General features: G+C 32.4%; 2 protein-coding genes across 4 annotated transcripts; one reads left to right on the forward strand and one right to left on the reverse strand.

The window, feature by feature from the left end:
- Positions 1–13,313: 13,313 nt before the first annotated feature.
- On the forward strand, positions 13,314–18,813 carry LOC114163126 (two-component response regulator-like APRR1). Its single transcript, XM_028047227.2, has 6 exons — positions 13,314–14,000; positions 14,495–14,656; positions 14,759–14,892; positions 15,722–15,889; positions 17,079–17,175; positions 17,457–18,813. Exons 1-6 carry the CDS (start codon positions 13,832–13,834, stop codon positions 18,407–18,409), a joined length of 1,683 nt encoding a protein of 560 aa, XP_027903028.1. The 5' UTR covers positions 13,314–13,831; the 3' UTR covers positions 18,410–18,813.
- A 2,249-nt stretch (positions 18,814–21,062) lies between these two features.
- LOC114162207 (vesicle transport v-SNARE 11-like) lies at positions 21,063–24,255 on the reverse strand. Of its 3 annotated transcripts, none has more exons than XM_028046021.2 (6): positions 24,005–24,255; positions 23,644–23,751; positions 22,425–22,483; positions 22,162–22,350; positions 21,548–21,718; positions 21,063–21,363 (listed from the first exon to the last, which is right to left on the reverse strand). In XM_028046021.2, the coding sequence occupies exons 2-6, from the start codon at positions 23,735–23,737 to the stop codon at positions 21,211–21,213; spliced, it is 666 nt and encodes a 221-aa protein (XP_027901822.1). In that variant the 5' UTR covers positions 23,738–23,751; positions 24,005–24,255; the 3' UTR covers positions 21,063–21,210. The 3 variants fall into 3 exon arrangements, with proteins under 3 accessions (XP_027901822.1, XP_027901821.1, XP_027901823.1); XM_028046020.2 differs by having other exon boundaries at positions 23,644–23,756; positions 24,005–24,239; XM_028046022.2 differs by having other exon boundaries at positions 23,644–23,756; positions 24,038–24,232.
- Positions 24,256–24,618: the final 363 nt, after the last annotated feature.

Below are 24,618 nucleotides of genomic sequence, written 5' to 3' on the forward strand. Positions count from 1 at the left end.
ATTATTATTATATTATTATAAATTTTTTATTTATATAATAATATTTAAATGAAAAAATTGATAATATAAAAATGAAGTTAAATAATTAACAAACTTGTTTTTTTATATGTATTAAAATATTGAAATGTGAGTATTAAGAAAATATGAAATAAAGGGATTCTTATTATATTTATTTCTTGTAATTGATGTTGTAATATATAGTAATTGGAATTATTATATTTACAAATTTAATTTGTATGATGAATTTAGATGATAAGAACAAAATATAATAAATATCATTTGATATATTAATTTAATACAGTAATTATAATGTATTAATATTTTTAAGCATAGTTATATGAAATCATAATAAAATTTAAACATTGTTACATAAAATTATTGGATATATTAAACAGTTAAGATAGTTAAGAATATGAAGTTTAATTTGATATAGTAAGGATGTAAAGAGAAATTAGTACGAGACCCGATCATGTTCTTTTTGTTTTATATTTTGTAATTTTTCTAAACATAGTTATATGAAATCATAATAAAATTTGAACATTGTTACATGGAATTATTGGATATATTAAACAGTTAAGATAGTTAAGAATATGAAGTTTAATTTTATACAATGGGGATGTAAAGAAAAATTCGTAGGAGACCCGATCGTGTTCTTTTTGTTTTATACTTTGTAATTTTTAAAACAATTTTTATTGTTATTATATATAAATCAATTATTTGAATGATTATTATTATTGATTTAATTATATATAATGATTAATTTTAATATTTAAATATATTATTGATTTAATTAAGTATAACTGGTATGCGCATCTCATTGATATATTAAAATATAGGTGTATTATATAATATGGTGCTTTACAAAATATTATATGACCTGAAATGTTTAAATAGAAACAACGTAGATATAAACACATATTATATTAAGATGAGATGCGTATGCAGAGTCCTTATCAAATAAGTAAAATGTAGGTATATATGGTGTAATATGGTCCTGTACAAAATATTATACAAACTGAAATTGATATTAAAATTTTTAAATACAAACACATGTAGATATAAACACATATTAAAATAAAATACGTATCAACGGGTTGTTGTTAAAGTAAAATATAAACATAATATGGTCCCGTATAAATTAAATATAACATGAGATTGATGTTAAAATTTTTAAATAAAAACTCATGTACATATAAACATTTGAATGTTATATTAGGATGAAATATATATATGTACGGACCCTTATTAAGTAAAATATAAAATATTATGTAGTATTGTCCCGTACAAAATAAATATAACATAAAATTGATGTTAATATTTTCAAATAGAAACCTATGTAATACTTTGGCGGAACAATTGCTCTCCTGTTGAATACTTTCCAATTTAAACATTAAGCATTTATGTACATAAAAATTTCTATAGATTCTGCTTGACATATAATATCGTACAATTATTCCAAGTGACATTTGAGATCTCTATTGTTGTAAAGTAACTAAACTTAGCTTTCTAAATTCAAGTGCATACGTCTTTATCTACATTATATAAAAATAAGTTGTAAATTTATAAGAATAAACTATAAATAAAAACCAATGATATCTTTTCTAGAAAATACAACCATCCACTACTTAATAAACTATAAATCTTACAATAATTAATATATAGCTTCTGTCAAATTTCGTTTTCTTTTAATAACAAATAAATGAATGTGTTCAAATTCACCATTTTAAGCCAACTCAATGGTAGTTGAATTCAAATTTACCGTCTTAACCATGTTCTCTTCACAACTTCTATTTAATCAAGAGTCATGTAATGTTTGTCTGACGGTGGTATTTTGACAACTGTTACTTCCACTTGACATTCAAATAAATTAATATTTTATTTAGATAATAATATTTTATTAAGAAAAGCTGGTCTCAAGTGAGAGTTATTTGTAAATAGTGATGTCAAAGTAATTTTTTTTTTTATAACAACAACTTCCTCCGTTTACTTTCAAATATTTCATTTCTTAAAAAAGTTTATTTTTTATAAACTATCAAGTTCAAAATTCCACAAAGTTCAACACAACGTAATTAATCTTTTCTTTTTCATTTATACCCTTATATTTCACCTAATATTTAATTAGTTTACACATTGTTATCAATAAAGGAAAATAATTAAAAATAAATTGGTTAAAAATATTGGAACTCTTGCTTGCTTTTAAATGAAATAATTATTTATCATCTAATCAAACTAAACATTAACCTATCTCTTCATTGATAATTTGGCTTTTGGTTGCCTACTTACATTACAGTTTCTTTAACCTTTTCTCATTCACATATTTTTTATTTATTCCAGAATTTAAATGGTAAAACACACATTTTTTTTTATAATTAAATAATTATTTATGATCTAATTAAACAAACATATAATTAATATATATATATATATATATATATATATATATATATATATATATATATATATATATATATATATATATATATATATATATATATATATAGATTCAAAATGATGAGGTTAACGTATCATTCTCGGGGTTTCATCAATTTCTGCAACTTCCATATGAATCACATGATAGTTTTCATATCCAGGGCTTAACTCCAATGGCGGAAAAGGATCCATTCTGGCCGCAAGAACTCAGTATAATCTTAGCCTTCATCACGTTGATGTTAAAGTCGATTTATTTGCTTAAAATTTTGTAAACTCACTGCTAACTACTACTATAAAGAATTAGAGCAATTAAAATTGAAACTAATTTACATAAAATCCAACAAAGTTCAACCAAGAAAAAAAGCTGAGAAAAACCAAACAATTCTACATGTATGCAAAAGTGGAATATAATCAAAATAACGAACTTTCGAATTGGTTAGAATGTAAAAGGATTTGCATTTTGCAATTTCAGTTGAAAATCTGAGAGTGTAGATACAGTATAATTATAGAGGTTGTGTGTAAATATAAATTAGTAGAAATATAATTAGAGGGTTGTGTTTAAATATACAAAGCACTCGGTACTCTTTATCTTTTGGCACATATATAATGATAAAGAGTTGTAATTACTATCAACATAAATACAGTACCATCCTTTAGTGCACTTATCAATTTGATGAGTAGTCATCAAAGGAAGCTGTCAATCCTAAGGCATGATTTGCAAGGTTGGACAACTTTCTTCAATGTTGTCAATGGTGGCAACTACCTAATCAAGATTTGAAAAAAAAGTAATTAACGATTTTATCATGTAAACATGTCAATAGATTTAAAGACACAATAAAGAAAAAATTAAGTTATTGAGTTGAGTCTTTTAATAATTTTAAGGAATAACCCATTCAAGACTATGACAAAACCTAACTAAAGTAATCATACATCATCCTAAAGCTGATCCTGAAGAGTGAATCCTGCTTGATATTTCTCCTCACACGTATTGAACATAAAACTCAAATCAATACATATATATAAATTCTGAAAAGTTTTATAAACTAATTCATAAAAAGTAAAAAGAATATAAAGGTAGAAGAGGAAGTATATTCAAAATTTTCCAAATTTGTTGATAATAGTATAAGGATGATTAAAATGTATAACTAACAAAAGAAAAATAACTCCGAATCATTATGGAAAAAGTATATAGATATTATACCCCGTGCATATGCACGGGTGTTTGTTTTTTTTATTAAGTGAAATAATTTATAGTTATTCATTCGAATGCAATATATACATAAGAATATATTAGTTTTCGTAATAACAGGAGCTGACATAACATATAATATTAGTTTATGCTATATTTTACTTTTTATGATATAACAATAATAAACAACATCTTATTTTGTTAGGTTTTATATATTATTTTAGTTATATATTAAAAGGTGTTGGGAATAGTTCAAGTGTGAGTCAAAAAGTTTCACATTGGATAGAAAAGACAAAGTTAAACACTATATACGAATAAAGATCCATAACAACATTGCCTTAAGGTTTTGGGGTTAAAGTGGTGTCTAAGGTCTTATATGTGTAAGACTAATGTCATATAACCATATGAAACCACAATCTCCCAATGACTATAACCATGACTATAACCATAACCCATATATGTGAAAAATATATATAACCTAAAAGTGGTATCAGAGCCGATGGTTCGGAGTGACTGACCGCATAACCATAACCATAACAAAAAGGGGTCACCGAAGTGACTGACCGCATAACCACAACCAAAGGGGTCACTCATACACCTAAAGGGAAATATACCATATGAAAAAAGAAAAAAAAAATAAGGGACTCACCCTTGAAGGGACATGTTGGGAATAGTCCCAATGTGAGTCAAAAAGTCCCACATTGGATAGAAAAGACAAAGTTAAACACTATATAAGAATAAAGACCCATAACAACATTGCCTTAAGGTTTTGGGGTTAAAGTGGTGTCTAAGATCTTATATGTGTAAAACTAATGTCATATAACCATATGAAACTACAATCTCCCGATGACTATAATCATAACCATATATGATGAATATATATAACCTATCAAAAGGTAATTTGGTGTATTGATGGTGTGACGAATATATATAACCTATTGTATTGTTGGATTTCATGATTGCAAGTAAACTATTGTATCTCAGGAACTGTTTTCAAAATACTCACTATTAGGATAATCTCGTTATGAAGTTAATTATTGTGCAAGAATTGGTGTTTTTGTTAATTATGAGTCATTTGATTTTACCCATGGTAATCATGATAACTTACAATTTGAGTATGACTCTAAAACATTATTACTTCTCAGTAGTCATCATAAAATATAAGTATATTAACACATGATCCGTGAAAAATAAAAATAACACGAAATTTGAAATTGATGTTAAATATGGTAAATAAAAACATACGTAAATATAAAAAGAAAAAAATATTAAAAATTATTAACATATAAAATCAAAAATATTATTATTATTAAAATAATATTTAGATATAAAGGAATATTGCTTGGATAATTAATCATCACTTGATTATTAAGTTCAACAATATCAAACCACATACTCGTGCATTCAAATTTGATAACTTGAAAGAAAAAGAAAAACTTAAATGCTACTAAATAGGTAGAGGGTTCTATGGACACTTATATTTGTTGCCATGAGTCAACGTATCCATGTATCATTTGACACACTTTTCTTTATTTCTATAAGTTTCAAGAGGAACACATATACAACGCTACACATGCCCTCAAGCACAACTTCATCCTTGAGTGCAATTGACACCTACTCATACAATGTAAGGAAATTTGGAAAAAAATGCAGAGAAAAGCTTTCAATAATTACTTTAGTGTATCTCAGTTAGCATTAGGGTTGGCAAAATGGGTCAGGACCGACGGGCCAGCCCGCCAACCCGTAAAAAAGAATTGGGTCGGGACAAAGTGTTTAACCATTAGACTCGATGCAACCCAGCCCGCCAAGTCTGGGAACCCGTCGAGCTAGCCCAAAGTTCAAACCGAGCCAACCCGTGACCCAACGTCACTAAAAAAATTTGGAACATGTTCAGTGCAAGTTGAGACACTTTCTCATTTCTCACTCTCAGACACTCATTTCTCTCGTCTCCTCTCCTTCGCTTCTCTCGTCTCCTCTCCTAGACTCCTGCACTTCATCCATCATCTCTCATTCCCTTCACATTTGTTTCGTTTCTTTCTTCTCTCAAACACTCACTCCTACCAGCACAACCAACCACTCCACCTTGTCGACGAGCTAGCCCTGTGAAACTCACCCACAGAAGCGACGGGAAACAAATTCATTTATGTTTTTCAATTTCATTTTTCTTCTTCTATTCTCTTCTTTTTGTTGTTCGAATTTGGGCAAATTAGGGATTGTGATTTTGTGGTTGGATTTGGAGATTGGGATTTTCTGGTTCAAATTAGGGATTGTGATTTAGTGGTTGGATTTGGAGATTGGGATTTTCTGGTTCAAATTAGGGATTGTGATTTAGTGGTTCGATTTGGGGATTGGGATTTTGTAGTTTGAATAAGGGATTTTGGTTTGAATTTTGTGGTTACAAGAATTGGTAAAAATTGGAACTTGAGGGTGATATTGGTTTGGTTTTGTGACGTGCAGTAAAGCCCAAAAATGGAGGGACTTTTGCTCCTACATTGAAAGAGATTTGAGTGTGCATAAATTTTGAGCAAACATTCTTCATATTTCCAGAACTATGAAAGCAAAGAAGGGAGGGGCGGGCCGGCCCGCCAGCCTACTTATTGGCGGGACGAGTTGAACATCTCAACCCGTTTTTAGACTTCAAATTGTAATATCCCTAAAGAATATTACTTAATTAAAATACACCAATATATAAATGAAATTCAAAAGTCATAATTTTATTATTTCCAAAGCGGGAAAATTTAAAATGTGTAAATACGCGCCAAAATTTATATGAAATCAAATCATAATGTCGATACAATTCCAAAATTTCAAAACATAATGAAAACATAGTAGAAATATCCCTAGCTCTAATCCCAGCTAGCCCTCACTCCGTCGCCTGAGCACCTTCAGCATCACCTGTATCAACATCTGCTCCCGTGTAACGAATTACACGATCATCGCCAATCACAACATAAAGGGTGAGCTCAAAAGAATATAAGAAACATATCAATTAAATAATCTAAATACACCCAATTATATTCTCATAGTTAAACCTCCAATTTAACAACAAAGTTAGCCATGGACTTAGGATTCATGATGCTCACACGAACCTGCCCGCTCGTGGTCCTGCCTCTACGAACCTCCCCGCTCGTAATCCAACACATGTGATTCTCTAGCTACGTACCTCCTCGCACGCAACATCTCTCAACTGTGAGCACAGAACATACGAACCTACCTCGCTCGTATCCCCACAGGAGAGTAATTGAGTATGAACCTCCCCGCTCATACCATCACATGTCAACCACCATCCATGAACCTACCCGCTCATGGCACATCATCTCCTGATCCACGTTCGTATCAATGCGTACAAACTGCACTAAACTCACTTGGGCTAGAAGCCTTAGCTTAAGCGACCAGGCCTGTCTCGCTTAGGCTAAGCTTTCTTGCCTAAGAGAGCGTGCTAACCTGGTTTATCTGCGAAGTCTCGCTTAAGCAAGTCTCTCCTCGCCTGGGCGAGATCACCCTTCGCCTAACACCAAAAACTCTCGCCTAGGCGGCGAGTTAAGCAAAACACAAAGTTAAGCACGAGGTCTCGCTTAAGCGAGAACCTCTCGCCTGGGCGAAAAGCCTTGTCGCCCAAAAATTGACCTCCTCGACTATGCGAGGTGCCCAAAACAAAGTCTCACACCCCTCGATTTCTCGCTTAGGCGAGAGGTACTCACTTGAGCAAGATAACAGGTAGCCCAAAAACCTGAGCACTTCGCCTAAGCGAGTAGCTCGAGCAGAAATAAGATCAAGACTCTGCAACTCTCGCCTAGGCTCGCCTGAGCGAGATTAGCAAATGGTATCCCTGTTCACGCACGCACAACGCATAATTTCCAAACCAAAACCCCAAACAAACATTATCACGCATTCCTTAAGCAACAATAATTCTCATGGATATGCTTAGACCTAATTGAACCACCACAATTCGAGATTGAACCACAACAACCCTATAATACAATTACCCCAATCATATTCATACCCAAATGTACAAGAGGCTTTCTCAACAATGTCAAAACTTCAATTCACACATAAAATCATACATGCACGAAAATTCCATGTCAATATAGCATCAATTTATGAGATTATGGCTGTCACACATGCGCAAAACTACATAAACGAAAATAGCTCCCCTTACTTGGTTTCTTATGCTTAAAAACAAGGAAAGATGATGGTTCTTCTTGCCCAAAAATTAACTTCTTTTGGTGCCCTCTAATTCCAGCTCTCTTGATTCCCTCTTACACACCCTTCACTCCCAAACTCGTGCTCCTTACCACCCTTTAGGTTTTCGACTCCAAAAAACCTCCTAATTGCTTGGTTTTGCCCTTTGATTTTAAGTAGGACCATTATGGGTTATTTTTCCCAACTCCCTTGGCTGCCAAGGCCTCTAGGGTTTTCCCACCCTTTTACATTCAGACCACTATTATATTAGCAAAAATAAAGAAATCAATTTCATTCTGAACAGGAATTGAACACACACCCTTGCAATTCCAATGTCAAGGCACAACCAATTCAACCAAGTCACGTTTGTGTTAATTCCTCTAATTCTATAATTACGTTATCAACCAACATAATCATGCATATTATTAAAATTAATAATAAATCAAATAACACATACATGACATACATAGGACTCAAACCCAAGTCCTTTCACACAATCAAAATACTCTCAACCATTTGAGCTACTACTTTTCCACATCACAACAATTAACATTAAATACCATAAAGACTTCTACTACCCGCATTTATTAAATAATTATTTATTTAATTATTTAATTTTCCCGGGTCTTACACAGGTTAGCCCGACCCAACTTGATTTTAACGAACCAGAGACAAATTGGGCCTAAACTGGTCGGGTTGGCCCGTTTTGCCATCCCTAGTTAGCATTTAAAAAGAATGCCATTAATAAACAAATGTTCTCTCACATGCATCATGAGATGTGAGAATGACTAACATTGTTAAAAGTGCTTTAGATTAGGGTTTTTATTGACCACAAACAAATTTGATATGTACTTCTGACTAATATATAATTACAAACATAAGGTAGCTTGTGTCTTTATTCTTAAACATAATTAACAAATTTTAATCCATGTCATTTGAAAGTACACCAACCAAAATACATTAAAAAAAGGTGACAAAAGTCATGCCATTCAATAACAATAGGCCCTACAGAGGTTGTTTGAGAAACATACCCTTAATTGACTTCATTCAATTACCATCCACACTTATTCCAAATTCTCCTATCAAGGCATTTATCATGTTGAACATCTTCTTGGAGCTTCAGATTGATTGCCAAGTCAATGTCAGCTACCCCTTCCAATATTTCTTGCACCAAAAAACATAAGCTAAAATTTGAGTACTCTATAATTTAGAGTTTTACATTACTTCTATGAAGCAAGAATCACAAAATAGAACAATTGTAACTTAAACACATAAAAGGGTGAAAAGGAAAAAGGCAAGAGAATTAAAGCCTTCAAAAAGTCTATAAAGTGCTTTATTCACAACAATCATGAAGAGAAAAAGCATCAAGTTAGTTCTCGGTTTTAATTAAAAAGTGATCAATTGGGGAGACGTCATTCCTCACCTAGAACATGGAGGCATCCAACTTGCTTTCCTGAATTCATGTCTATATATCTTCATTGGAATTCCATTTTTTCCAGTTGCAATAGAGGTTGTATGACTGCCAGATGAAGATGCACAACACCATCATCCTTTCCTCGCACTACAATCTGCACTATAGAAATGACCAACCTTTAGTCATGATAAGAAAAACTCTTTTGATAGAAACTATATTAGAAATAACCAACCTTTAGTCATTATGAGAAGAACTCATTTGACAGAAACTATGATGCACCACAAAAATAATGAACAAATTGGTTTACTTTAACCCCCACATAATGCACAAACTGAAAAACACTAATCATTACCAGAGGTAGAAAAGCCCGAATTAACGCACAGTAAGACTAAATTTAAGGTAGAAATGTTAGGAGCGCAAATATAGAAAAAAGTGCGATAACAATTGAAAATAAAACAATCAGTAATAGAGGTGCATAAAACTTTGGATTAATAAGCAAAATAGAAATAAAACTAACAGTATATTTGAAAAATATGCCTACATTGGAACCTAATTTGGGATGAATCACTCCCACAATATGCCATTGATTTCTCTGTTTCCTCTTGATCATTCAACAAAAGTGATAATAGCCAAGCATTCCAACAACTATAGAAATAAATGGCATTGAAGAGAGAAGATTTTGAATCAATGTCTCTAATGAATCATAAGGCCAATTTTAAGTACAAAAGACTTTCCAAAATATTCAAACTAATACTAAATGTTAAATTTCATGAGAAAGTGATAGAAAGTTGAGAGTATTGAGGAATCTTTGGCATTTTGATATCTAACCACTGAGAGCTTGTCAAGAGTTTATATATACTTCTAGAATAAGTTGAAATTGTAATAATTAGTTACAACTGATTAGAAACATAAACACAACAGAAGTAGTACCAAATGCATAAAACCTATGCATAGCTTTTGGCTTGTAAAACTAACAATAAGCCAAATTATAGTCCATGAGTAGTACCAAATGCTTGTAGTATTTTAGATATCTCAAATGATCACTTTCGTAGGAATACACTACATTAAAAGCACTAAACGAAGTAGTAGTACAACCAACACACAAAGCCAACAACATTTCAATATTAAAATATAATGATGTTGTTATAGTGAAAAGGTCAATATTTAAAGTAAGTTCATGCCCACTAATACCCTTGCATTAAACTAACACATGGAATTGAAGTATAATATCATCATTTCCTCTGAAACTTGCTAACAAATGATGCAGAATTGCCAACTTTCAACTAGTTCTTCCATTGGGATTTTAGTAGAGTTTCTAAACACCACATGACCATGCATTTGATGTTGCACCATCATAGCCCTATTATTAACAAACTGGAGAGCAATTGAGATGTATAAAAAGATATATAAGGAACCATTAGATATCGCAAAGATATTGAGATGTATAAGGAACCATTACTAAAATGTGATATTGCCACTGCTGCAATCTATGAGGGTCTGAACTCTATGAAGTTAATTCATGCATTGGATTCCCATTCCTTAAATTAACTACCAAGCAATCTTTGAATTGCTGTACTTACATGCATTCTCCATTTCAATGTGTTCAGAACAAAAAGCTTCATTCTCTGAATTGTTTTGGCTTCAAATATATACTTAGATTCACCCACCTAATTAGAAAAAGAAAGATCAATACCATAGCAAAGATATTGAGATGTATAAGGAACCATTTCTAAAATGTCATATTCATATGACTGATATACTACTATACAAAGTCAGTGAGAAAATGCGCCACAACTTATTCATACGAAACCAACAAAACTACTTATTTCTTGTTAAGCTCGGTTCTTACTTTATTCGAACACATCCCGTGCTTCCTCCAATATCAGTTTCTACTTAGAACTGTACAACTAATCTTGAAAAACCCTCTGAATTTGCCATCCAACCAAGTTTTAATTAAACCAAATGAAGCCTTAAATTCAATTAAAACATTAGAGCCAAATCATTAGCTTATATAAAACTCAAGTGGTTTCAAATGAAATTTTTTCAAATCCAAACAAATGAACAAATTATGCAACTTCTCGAGCAATCACATTTCTGAAATAATAGTTACAAATTACAAAATCACATTCAATAATTAGACACACTAACTCCTAATTAAATCACCAAAGTCATTACAATGATAAAACATAACTGCACACAAACATTAACACAATCATAAAATGAAAGATAACCACATACTCAATTCCAAGATGAACATAACTACACAAAAGAATCCCAAAATTTAACCATTTTGCTAGATGAAAACAAATACAAAGGGTTTGAATACCAAAAAAATCAACTAAAGTAAAATGGAACATAACAACCCTCCCAAATGCGGTTATGCGCTTAAAGAAAAAAAAAGCAACACCAAACCATCTAAAACCCCCCATAAACCATATGGTAAATGCTAAAACATCAAACCACAAAAATTGAATGCTAAACGCTAAAACCCTAACACAACGCAGATTCACAATCCAAACGTTAAAACACACATTCCAACCATACCCATTTACGAATACTAAAATTTCTTCTAACCAAACAACACTCCAAAACCAAAAGTAAAAAAATAAAATACCCATTCACAAAGACAAATTTTTTTCCATAGGAAAGTCGAGATCGAGAACCAAAATAAAAAAACTTTACCAAAACAAATAAAATTGGAAAGACAGTACACATTCCAACCAAACAGAAATCCAAACCAAAAAACCATACCCGTTTGAATATACACTACGAAAATGAAAGAGAATAAAAAGCAAACTTATAGTAGAACATTTGAAGCAACTGCGAATCAAGTGTAAATAAAGAGTGTAAATAAACAAATGCAAAACAAAAAATAAGCAACAACAAAAAATAGAATCCACAACCCACATCCCTCAATCCAAACACGAAATCACAAACATCACCAAAAGCATAACCACAAATTCTTGCAAACCCACAACCAAATGGAAACAAATTTCACAAAAGCACTGAAACACAACCACCGTCTAAGAAATCAACTATAAAACATACAAAATCCCACGACCAAAATCACTCACCTTGGACAAAAAAATGTAGTACATGGAAGAAGGAGAAAAAGAAGAAGTAGAAGCAGAAATGAAAACTGAGATGGAGCAACTGATGAAAAAAAGGAAAAGCAGAAAACTAATTTTAAATGACAATATGCATAGAAGATTTGAAAGAAACCATCACACTGAGCTACAGTGTTGGCGCCATCTGCATCTTCACTCTATCAGTGCATTAAACCAAATAAGAGCACTACCACGTGTTGATCACTAAGCTATGGGCAAACAATGAAAATTTGAACACTTAAATGGGGTTAGTAAAGTAATTTTTCTTATACATTGTATTACTATATTAGAATAGATTTCAATGCTAACAGGACTATATCTGATGTCACGCTTATATTTAAGAATTTAAGTGATGTATTTAAGTTAAGTTATATTTCTTGAGTTACATATTATTGTATGAATCTTCAAATATATTAGTGGAAGAAGGGCATAAATTTCTGATTTCTTATACAATAAATTTCCTAAAATAAAATGGTGAATATGTGTTTAACAAAGTGAAATATTTCATTATATTGTTAAAATTTTGATTTGATGTAAAAATTATATGAAAATGTTATGATTGAAAAATATGGGATAGAGAGATTAAAGTATCTTATAAGTTAATAAAAAAAAATGAAAGGTAGAATTTATGATATTAGTGATAATAATTAAATTGAAAAAATGTTACTTAAAAAATAAAATTGATAAGCTAAGTATTTTAATTAAAAAAAATAATTATTTATTAAAGAATAAAATTGAAAAATATGAACAAGGTGAATCTTTTATATACAAGTAAATTAAAAAAAAAATTCTTAATTTATAATTGTGACTTTTATTTATAATTATATTTTCTATTTTCTACTCAATATTTAACATATAACTATTATTAGAATAAAATATTTAGAAATATATTAGCACATGAAAATATGAAATTTGAGTGTGTATAGATTTGGTTGATAGTTGTGATGGGATATTTTGGGGACAGGCACTGGCCATTGTTGAATTTAGTTGAATGAGAAAGATCTGAGGGTGACGTGGCCTTCTCTCTATCTCTACCCAACTATCCACTCTCTCTCTCTTCCATGCTCTTGCGCTTTTCTTCGTCCCTTTCCACGTCCCTTTCTCCGCTACGCCACGCCCCGTGCGCACTGCCCCTCTACCTTAACCCAATCCGGCGCATATTAGTCACACCCTTTTCTAATCGCTTTTCTCCAAATAAAGAAAACTCAGGTTACCATGCTTCGTTTCGCCGACTCCTCTCACCCACTCTTTTGCCCCCTTTGCTAACGTGCGCCGTCTGAACGGTGCTCCTTGATCTTCCTCAGCTTTATTGGATTGAGGGAGTTCCGGATTCGCTGGGTGAGTGAGGGAGCTTTTGATTTGACGATGGTTTTGGTTGGCGGGTTACGTTGTGGAAATGGGGGGTCTTGTTGTGAGAGTTCTTTAGCGTCGTCGTTTTTATGTCAGGGGTAATGGGTAGGTGAGTGTGTGATTTTTGTTTTTTGAAAAAATTGATTTTTTGAGTTGGAGATGGAGTCTGGTGAGGAGATTAATTTGAATATAGAAAGTGGTGGTGGAAATAATGGGAAGAGTGGTGATGGGTTCATTGATAGGAGTAAGGTGCGGATTTTGTTGTGCGATAACGATTCCAAGAATTCTCAAGAGGTTTTCACGCTTCTTTTGAGGTGTTCTTATCAAGGTATGTACGGAGACTCAACTCAACCCCTTTTATAATTGCTTTGTTTTTTTCTTTGCTCCCTTTTTTCTACTTAGTTGTTTTTTCTTCTTGTGTGCTATATTTGCTTGCTGTGGTTTTGTTTATGTCATCTTTCAAATTCCAAAGGAAAAAAATGTTTTTTTTTTTTGCGGTGTCTTATGAAAAGTATTAATTTGAATATGTTTCTAGAAAAAAGAGTACTTTGGAATCGGATTTTGTTGGCCAGTCTGCAGCACTTTGAAAGGACGTGTTAGTCAAACTTGAATTTCATTAAGCCAAGTTTGACTATAGTTCCTTTTGAAACTCGGCTGGTGTTCTTTGTGCTAGTGTTGGATTTCAATGAGTATTTGGAATAATCAGTTTTGCTATTTCTGTTTTGATACTCATTTGTTGAAGATGTATATATGTCAAAGATAAGTGCAATTTCACCCTGAGATTTTATATATATAAACCTCTTGATTCTCTGTGCTACACAGTGACTTTAGTAAAGTCGCCGAGACAGGTAATTGACGCGCTGAATGCAGAGGGGCAACATATAGATATCATACTGGCTGAACTTGACCTTCCAACAAAGAAGGGCATGAAGATGTTGAAGTACATAGCACGGGATAAAGAGTTTCGCAGAATCCCAGTTATAAGTAAGCTCTGGTTCTTTATATTGCTAAGAAATTAGTCAAACTCTTGAATTTAAGCAAATTATGTTATGCTCATCAATATTTTGAATATCTTGTTTTGATAAGTGATGTCCGCACAAGATGAGGTATCCGTTGTTGTTAAATGCTTGAGACTTGGAGCAGCTGACTATCTAGTAAAGCCCTTACGTACTAATGAACTATTAAATTTGTGGACGCACATGTGGAGACGGAGGCGCATGGTTCGTATTGGTCAACTTCATATTTATGGATGCTCCCCATTTTTTATTTTTCGTTTTATTAGTTTTCAACCTGTTGTCTGTAAAATTGATGCAGATTTGACTCACCACTGTTTTGTGCTGTCAACTTTTACCATCATATTATAGTCACTAGTTTTAGAAAATTAGGTTGTCAAGATTTAAGCCGCAGATGAACCATGGTTTGAATGATACGATATAATACATACTTTTTTGACATATTAGATGAGTAAGATATATTAGAAGTTTTGACTTTTTATTTTTTTTTTTTTTAAGTTTTGAGGCTGATCTTGCCAATCTAAGTTCTACCAAAAGTTTTCTAAGTTTTAGTCAGTCAGTTTGCATTACTTTTTATGACAAAACGATTTGTCTAATTTTATATGGAACTATTAGAGGATATGCTTAAGCTTTGTAGAAGCCACATTGCATACCAATTATTGGGCTACCTCATCTGTGCAACAGTTTATGGGCAAAGCCAAACAACTTTATGTCTACTACCATCACACAGATATCAATTATAATTGATAATTTCGTTTTTGCATTGCATTATGTTATATACGTTGAATTTGTCAGATAAATTAGATTTTGGAAAGAATTAACGGACCTTGAGTTAATAGGAGGCTTCATATAGAAACAATTTACATAGATGTTGAATTAACTATACAATATGCATGGGATATAGAACGTTAGGCCTGTGCCTCCACTTTACCTAGCCTGATTCTGCTCTTTGCATGCTGGAACTTTTCTCTTGATTTTCCAATTCATGCTTAGACCTACCCAATTTGAAATTGAAGTTTTATATCTTTGCTTGCAGCTTGGACTTGTAGAGAAGAACATCTTGAGTTATGAGTTTGATCTTGTAGCATCAGACCCCAGTGATGCCAATACAAACAGTACCACCTTGTTCTCTGATGACACAGATGACAAGTCCAAGAGAAGCAACAATCCAGAGGTGGGATTGTCAGTCCAACAAGAGCAAGAGGTGAGAAGTATTTAAATAATGCAACAACTCAACCAACATGGTCACCAATCAATAAATTGTAAACTTTGAAATTAAGTTTATCCATGAAGGGGTAACATCAAGTCTGATGCCACTATAGAGATTGAATTATAAACCGGAAAGCATAGGTAAAATAAATTATTGATTGTGGAGCAAAGGCAATGACTGTGTTCATAGGAACTCAAACAATGAATCAGATTCAAGTTATAAATAAATTAATTCCCTAAAACCAATTTTAAGTAGCATCGCCATTGGAAATCATAAACAAAGCCTGGAAGTTTGTGAAGTGATACTTTGAAAAGTATTATTTTCATAGGAATTGAAGATATAAAAAGTCACAACTATCTTTATAGCCATTATTACATGTGGAATTTGTTTAGAGTTGATGTGAAATCATTCTTGTGTCTTAATAGTTTAACTTTAATCTTTTGGATAGTTCATAATATGTAAAGTGGGGTAGACTTGGATCCGTGTCATCTGTACTTGCAAATAAGTACAAATTCCCTCTCCTGACATTTGATGCCTTCCTCCTCTCTCCGCTCAGTGTAATGTCAGGACTCAAGTGAAAAGGGGGGTGGCTACCTGCAAAAGGTATGCTAGAAAACGAACAGTGCGATTTACCTCAGTATTATAACTGTTTATATAGGTTATAATGGACCTGAGAGCTTTTGGGCCTTTTTTACCTTTATTAACCTTTGGGTTGACCATACCTTTCTGACTATTTTAGCCTTTGCATCTTGATATACCAGACTCATTTTTCTAAAAGAAAGTTGTAGGTGGATTGTTTATTATTCACGCCTCAAGCCTGAACCACTGTTGCCATCTTGTATTGAGGGGGGTCATGCGAGAGATGTAATTTAAAATCCAGTCTTTACCAAACTATCTAATTTTTTTTCAGTGGTTATTCCTTGACATTTAGTATTTGTGTTTGCGTGTCTCCTCCACACAGATCGAAAGTTACTCCTGTAGTGCAGAAAAGGATACTAGTTATCTGCAAGTGTAAATGGGTTTAGATGTAGCATTCTCTATTACCTTTTATCGGTCAGGTATAAGCTGACATCATTATATGGGTGTTTAAGCCATGATTAGACATTATTATGTAGCTACTAATAACTTCAAATCACAAGTATTGTAGTATGTGGTCATTTATGCATATAATTTACTTTTTCAGTCTACTATTGCAATTGCGGCTGCTGCCGAGAAACCTCTAGATGCTCATGCATCAGAACACGGGCCTGAAGTCAATGGATTTAATGATCATCGAACAGGTGTGCTTCTTTTCTTCGTTTGATCTTTTTTCAATAGCCATAAATTATTTATTGATTTTTTGCTATAAAAAGTTACGTAGTGTAGCACCAACTACTTCTAAGTATGATTGTAGGAACTTGTTTTAAAATCACTTGTTCTTTACCTGCCTTTTATAGCTCCGTACTTTTTAATATCTGAACGGTTTAATCTGAATTGAAATTTGAGTTCCTGTGGTTGGAATTTTTTGTAGCACCTACCCATTTCAGTTTACTGTTTTCTCTGATATTTTGTAATTTTGTAGCACATTTTTCATCTGGTCCGAAGAAGAGTGAACTAAGGATAGGTGAGTCATCAGCCTTTTTCACGTATGTCAAAGCATCTATACTGAAGAGCAACTTTGAAGGGGTTGTTAACGTAGACAACAATGGTGCTGCACATGTGAGGATGGAAGTTATGCATCAAGCATGTGGTCAACAAGGGGTTAATGACCTTCAAACACGTGAAAATGGAGAGACCTGTGAAAGTCAATCGCAAGATGACTTACCCAGCAGCAGTAGTATACCTGATTCTCTCTCTATGGAAAGGTCTTGTACTCCACCTGCATCAATGGAAGTTTCCCCGCAAAAGCACAAGGAAGAAAATTTCCATCAGGGTGTGATGCATCCAAGAAATGGAACTCATTGTTCTGAGCATGAAGTGTCTGGCATGGCTTCCCAACATACTTATCCATATTATATTTCAGGAGTTGTTAATCATGTCATGATGCCTTCATCTGCACAAATGTATCACCAGAAGAATATGCAGGACCTACAGAATCATCCTAGTGCAGCTATGATTGCCCAGTACAGTCATCTTCCCCAAGGTGGTCCTCACGGACCAGGGATGACATCTTTCCCATACTACCCAATGAGTATATGCTTACAACCTGGTCAGGTTCCTCAACCCCATTCATGGCCATCATTTGGCAGCTCAAGTTCATCAGAAGCAAAATTAAGTAAAGTTGACAGGAGAGAAGCAGCACTGATGAAGTTCAGACAGAAAAGGAAAGAGCGCTGCTTTGATAAGAAAATTAGGTATGTTAACCGGAAACGACTCGCCGAAAGACGGCCTCGGGTGAGGGGACAGTTTGTCAGAAAATTAAACAATTCCAATGTTGATCTCAATGGACAGCCTGCATCAATTGACTATGATGAAGACGATGAAGAGGATGAAGATGAGCAGGGAGCTAGAGATTCTTCTCCTGAGGATGCTTGAGCATGTCAAAATTGCTACTTTTACTTCACAAAATGAAGGGTCAATCTATTTCTTCCTTCACTGATATTGTCCTGTCAAAAGGATTCCTTACTTCTTTTGGAAAGTTCTGACCAAAGCATCAAATTATTAGCATGAGCATGTGCATGTGCATGTGTTCTCATGTATCTGGGGTGCTCTTCCAATATGTACCCTCATCTTTTACAGTTGAAACAAGCTCAATGAATGATCCATCCTTCTGAGCTATTTCTGAAGGTTATGTCCACTGCGGCTGAGAGTATCATGCTTACTTTTTATTCAAACAGTTACAAGCAGCTTGTTTCTGCTTATTTTATGGAGAAATGTCATGACATTTTAAAAGGTTGACCTCAGAAATGAGTTATTTGTTTAACATTTTACTTTTATAATTCACGAGCATACAAAACACTTCACCTCCTAAACTTTGTTGTACATTTTTTTGTTCTCGGGGGATGATAAATCAATTTTCCGCCATGGCAAAATTTTAGTTACTTTTGGTCTTTTATCCTATTTTTAAATTTTATCCAGATTTTCTATCTTTTAAAGAAGCTATTTGAGTCATTCAACTTTAACTTTTAAAATTTGAGTGATTTTTTCAACGTAAAATAACATCGGCAATATTTTATATTTTGTGGGGATTTTTAAAAGCATTAGTGAAGGATTATATCGATCCAATGTTGAAATTACCATTATTTATATATAAATAACAAATTATATATATATATATATATATATATATATATATATATATATATTGACAAATGTTTATTACATGTAATATAGTTATTTTTTATTATGTCATTTTTAGAAATTCTTTGGACAACCGATAGTTAAAGGGACACTCAATTGAGTTAGATAGTAAGTGACATGAGAAAAGAATATAATTAATTATCGTATAATCGTATTTTTATTGCATTTATATGTAAAATTCTTTATGTTTGTGTGTTATGTATTTATATTATATGGTTTCTATTAAGTACACATTTTAAAATGAACCCATTTTTAAAATAAATAAATTTGTATCCACTTTTAATTTTAATTTCTAAAGGTTACGATGCCTTATAAATTAAATAACAGTAATTCTTTCGCATGATTTTATATAAAATCAAACTTTATATATTAATTTGAATATAGTTGTTAGAATATATTATAAATTATTTGCAGATATCAAATTAGTAATTTATAATTGTATAATAATATATGCAGTAAATACTTTAATTAATTTTTTAAATTATTAATATATTTGAACTTTTATTTTTTATTTTTTCTTTTTCACTTGTATCATTCTTTGAAGTTAATCATATTTGAGGTTGTCAGATATTTAATGTGAACCTGTTGTGAAAGAGAGATTTGAACCATATTTGCATGTTGTTAGAGACCAACCTTTGTATCCTAAAATTCATATGAACAGTAATTTGAGATTAGGCAACGGTGTAAAATAATTTTACATTACAGGTACATACCATTAAATTCTTTTACATTCACATATCTTATAACGATGAAAATGTGCTTTGAAATTCTTATCTACAAAATAAATTAAAAAACATATCATTCAATCATTGTTAAATACACGTTCCAAAATCATTTAAAACAATATACTTCAAAATAAGAATTTTAAGTTATATTCGTATTAATCATTCAATCATTTAAAATATTTTATTCGAAAAGTTTTTTCAAACCTGCTGAAAGCTTATGATGGGATGAGTGCAACACAGCTACGCCGAGCCACTACACAGTTTGCAGTGCTCACTACCAAATCAAAAAACGTGAGAACGAGTGAAGGAATATGTGTTTGTGATTGTTGTAGCACATGGCTTCAAATCCTACCACTCTTTTCTCCGAGGCCAATTAGTAATTAATTATCACAAATATTAATTAATGAGCTTGAACATGACAACTCTAAGACAATAAGACCACTGAACCAGGAAAAGGAAAAATTGAGCAGACAAGCTCATCTGTAAGCACACCCATCACTTTCTCTTGGATAATATGAATGACTTACCCAAACAAGCCTTATGAAAGGTTTTAAAAAGCATTATGAATAAAATATTTTAGTAAGTTCTAACTTGTAGACATATATTTTAAATGATTTCAGAATTTTATTTCGTAATTAAAATTTGTTCTATAGAATGTTACAGAATAATTAAATTGAACTAGTTAAAAGTTAGTTTTAGATACTATCCAGAGATATATTTTTCCAAATTATTTTGGGATTCTATAATCCATCATTCAATGAATAATTGTATCTTCCGAAAGGTATAGCAACTTTTAAAAAGTCAATTTTGTGATTACATTTGAAAAATAGAATGGTACATGAAGCCATTGTCATAGAAAAAAAAAACCTTCATTTTTAAATTAAGAAAATGTCAAATACTTATTTATAACTAAATATTTAACCAGAGCTTTATTAGAGAATATTGATTCCTCCTAAAAATTTGAGTCATTCATCCTTATCTTGAATAGGTAGCATGTAATGAAAATGTTTGGTAGGATGGAATTGAGATATAATAAACAGGAAAAGGATTTGGCTATAAAGGACATGTGCCATTTCTGTTGTTTTTATCTTTGGTATAGTGACGATACTTCTATTTTCTTTGTATACGCCAATCTGAAGTATCAATAATGATGCATCACAGGAAAGTGTAATGGTACCATTGTCATTTTCTCAAATGAAAGAATTTTTCATGTAATAAGAAATTTTAAGAACCGTTGCTCAAACAGCTCTTGAAAAAACTGACATTGTTAGGCAACTTATAGTTAGCCATATGAGAAGCTAAGATAGCAGGCTAACGAGTCAGCTTGAAATATAAAATGATTATAACTGCAACGACCATAGCTGTCAATAAGGAGCCTACAATCCATTTGTTCCTGTTCATCCTTCTTGACATGGCTGACAAAATCTTCTTGCTCTTGCTGATGTTATCATCCACCCCATGGAGCTGAAACCAGAAACGATTACTATTCTACTCGTGACAACTTATCAGGAGTAAGGTTTTGGGAAACCATTTTAACCAGTGAAGTGCTTATAACTTATAAGTGCATCTGCTAGTTGAGCTTGAGCATCAAATGCTAAATCATCTAGATGAAAGGGGGCAATTAAAAACTCCCAGTGGTGGAACTTACTGTCTTATGGGCATGGAGTAGGGATTGTCGTTGTAGATGCAAATCTTGGAGGATAGAGACACCAAGCTCCTCTGTCTCCAGCATTGTTTTTCTGCTATCCTTTATTCTATCAGAGGATTGATTAAGTCTTTCAGTAGACATTAGAAGTCTTCCCTTTTGATCATTTGATACCTGTCCTAGCATCCATAAGTAGCTATTAGAATGCAAAATAAATGAAAAGAAGGTAATGTATCATCTATCGTTGCACTGTAGTGCATAAGAAACGTAGCACTGAGATGGAGGTGAAAGAAATTGCCAGATGTCAAAGAATCCGGAAGTTGAGATTCAAAATATCTACACATCATGCAATGTTTCTGGCTCTCTCCAACCCTAGAATACACACAAGACTTCAGTAATTTAGTGCTATATAAATGTGGGTATTACGGCTTGGAGGCCCATACATACTTCAATACTTGGCCAACTTTGGCTTGAAGGCAATTCACGACTTTTAACTTCCAAAAAGCCATTTCTAACAACGAAAATTACCAGCCAAATCTAGTCTCAAATCTCCCAGTTCAAAATTAGTTACATTGACACCTATTAATATCTAAGGAAGGGATGTATAAGAGAGATACCGCCAGTGTATCAGAACTTCCTGATTCCAACAAGTCATCTCTAGCAGCGAAACTGACATTAGATGTAGTAACTCTCTTAACTTCGGTCTTCAAATTGGTTAAATCAGTTTTGTATTCCCTTAACTTGGCAAGAAGAGTTGCCTTCATACTAGGCTGTAAACTCCTAGCCTCAAGGTCCATTTTCCGAATCTGAAAATATTCAAGCAAGAATTATAATTGAGCAAAACATCAGGAGGAGAAAGAGAAGATAAGTTCGATTATACCAATGTTTCAGCATCATCTAATCCAGCTTTTATGTCAGAAAGTTTCTGCTTCTTTTTTTCTGCGGCACATAAGGTAACCAGCAAACATTAGACAGAGAAAGCTACAGTCCTTATCCATTTCTTTTGCGTGCGTGTATGTTGTGGGATGGGACTTAATAAAAAATTACATCCTTAACAAAAAGCTTAAGTCTGTTCAGCAGAAATTATATGAATAACATAGTTTATCAGAAGGAAAATCTCTTCATCATGCATTCCCCCATAGCAAGCCTTTGATGCATGTTTAAGTCTCATACAGCACGCTTATAGTTGCGTCTGCTAAAACTAGCAAAACGAAAATTTTAAAGGACAAAACTTAGGAGGAGTTTTTCAGATGTTTTTAGCGTTGTTCTCTAATCAAAATAGGAGCCCAACTCATTATTCAATGCCAACTTTAAATGTCCACTTCTGTTGTGCGAGTTACCAGTGTGAAACTCCAATTTTGATTAGAAAACAGAACTAAAAAGCATCTAAAGAACTTCATTTAAGTTTTTTCCAGTTTTAAAATCATATAAAAACATTACATCCAACAGTTCCAGTATTCATGATACCAACTTTGAAAGAGAAGCATTTAATAATCTTATAGTAATCCAGTGATCATGAGAAGTAAAACTCCATCATCATATTCGATAAGTAATTACATAAGGTTTAGTTATTCAAATGTAGAGGTTTTAATCATGTTTATGGAGACCTAAAGCCCACTGAACAATGTAAATACTTTTTTATAAGGGTTGAAGCATTCAAAGTGCTACAATATATATAGATATATATACACTTTGCTGATGAAAAAAAAAAAAATACTCATTTAATCTCAATACTTGTACTATCATTACAATTTAGTCCCTACACACAGAAACTACTACTTCAGTCCCCGAGCATACATTTTTTTTTACTCATTTAGTTCATATAAACCTTTTAATCTGTTTGAATCCTTACAATTTTATACGTTAGAAATTAAAACGGATTAAAAAGTGTACGTGTAAAACTAAAACAAGTAGTCTATGTACGTAAAGGGACAAAATAAGTAATTAACCATTGTATAATATCCTGTGAACCCAACTTGATCATTAGATTTTACGATGTTCTTCCCGTTCCTATATACGGCCTCAAAATCATTAGCCTCAACAATATTATAAGGGTGGAACTGAAGAGTGTGTGTGAAGAAAGAGATTGATTGCATTACCTCCATCAAGAGAGGAAGCCCCAGTGCATTGCCGCGAAAGATTCGCTGATAGTTCACAGTATTGTCGCTCGTACCCGTCAAATACCTGACTCATTGTTCCCAATTTCTCTACCCTACCATCCCAATTCGAATCAATCAGATCCAATACAAGAATTAGAAACAACAACAGCAACAATAACTTAAACGTTAATTTCAAACACACGCGCACATATATCTATGAAGAAACTTTTGTATATTTTGCCAATAAATATGTTTATAACTTTTAAACTTTGCAAATAGAATCTCAGAAAATAACGAGCAATGTGACGATACAAAGGAGGATGGACGTGAAGTGTCGACGGAGGTTGACAAAAAAGCGTACCGAAGAACGATCAGAGGTTTTCCGGATGTTGACCTGAGAGTTGCCGGATATTGACCGGAAGATTGACGGAGACTGATCGGAGAAGAGGAGGCGGAGAAAGCAGCGGAGCTTGCCCAAATAAAACAACCAACCGAAGAAGAAGGATCAACGAGAGTTCGTTGGGCTTCACCAAACTTGTGAGTATTTACGCCTTTGCCATGAATTACTACTGGATTGACATTTCCGATCTGTTCTTGAAATTTATAAGCTATTTTTTTTTAATCTTTTATGTTCCTAATCATTTATATTTTCATGCTTTATATTTAAATATTATGTTATGGTGCTCTAATTTAAGTTTTTAAGATGAGTTAAGCTTATTCTTTTGTTACTTTAACTACTAACATAGTTAATGTTCAATGATTTTAAATGAGTAAATTTATACACACTCTTGTGTACCACATTTTTTAATATTTATAATATATTATCGGCTAAAATTCTTATTTAATTATAATTTTTATTTTAATTATTTAATCGGGTATTTTAATTTTTTTTCAATTAAGTTTATATATATTTTTTAAATTATCTAATTTGATTATTTTTATTAGATTTTAATAAATGTTAACTAAATAAAATAC

The sequence above is a fragment of the Vigna unguiculata genome, chromosome 9 (genome assembly GCF_037176805.1).
Source record: "Vigna unguiculata cultivar grain cowpea cultivar isolate G323 ecotype 2 chromosome 9, ASM3717680v1, whole genome shotgun sequence".
NCBI classification, from domain to species: domain Eukaryota; kingdom Viridiplantae; phylum Streptophyta; class Magnoliopsida; order Fabales; family Fabaceae; genus Vigna; species Vigna unguiculata.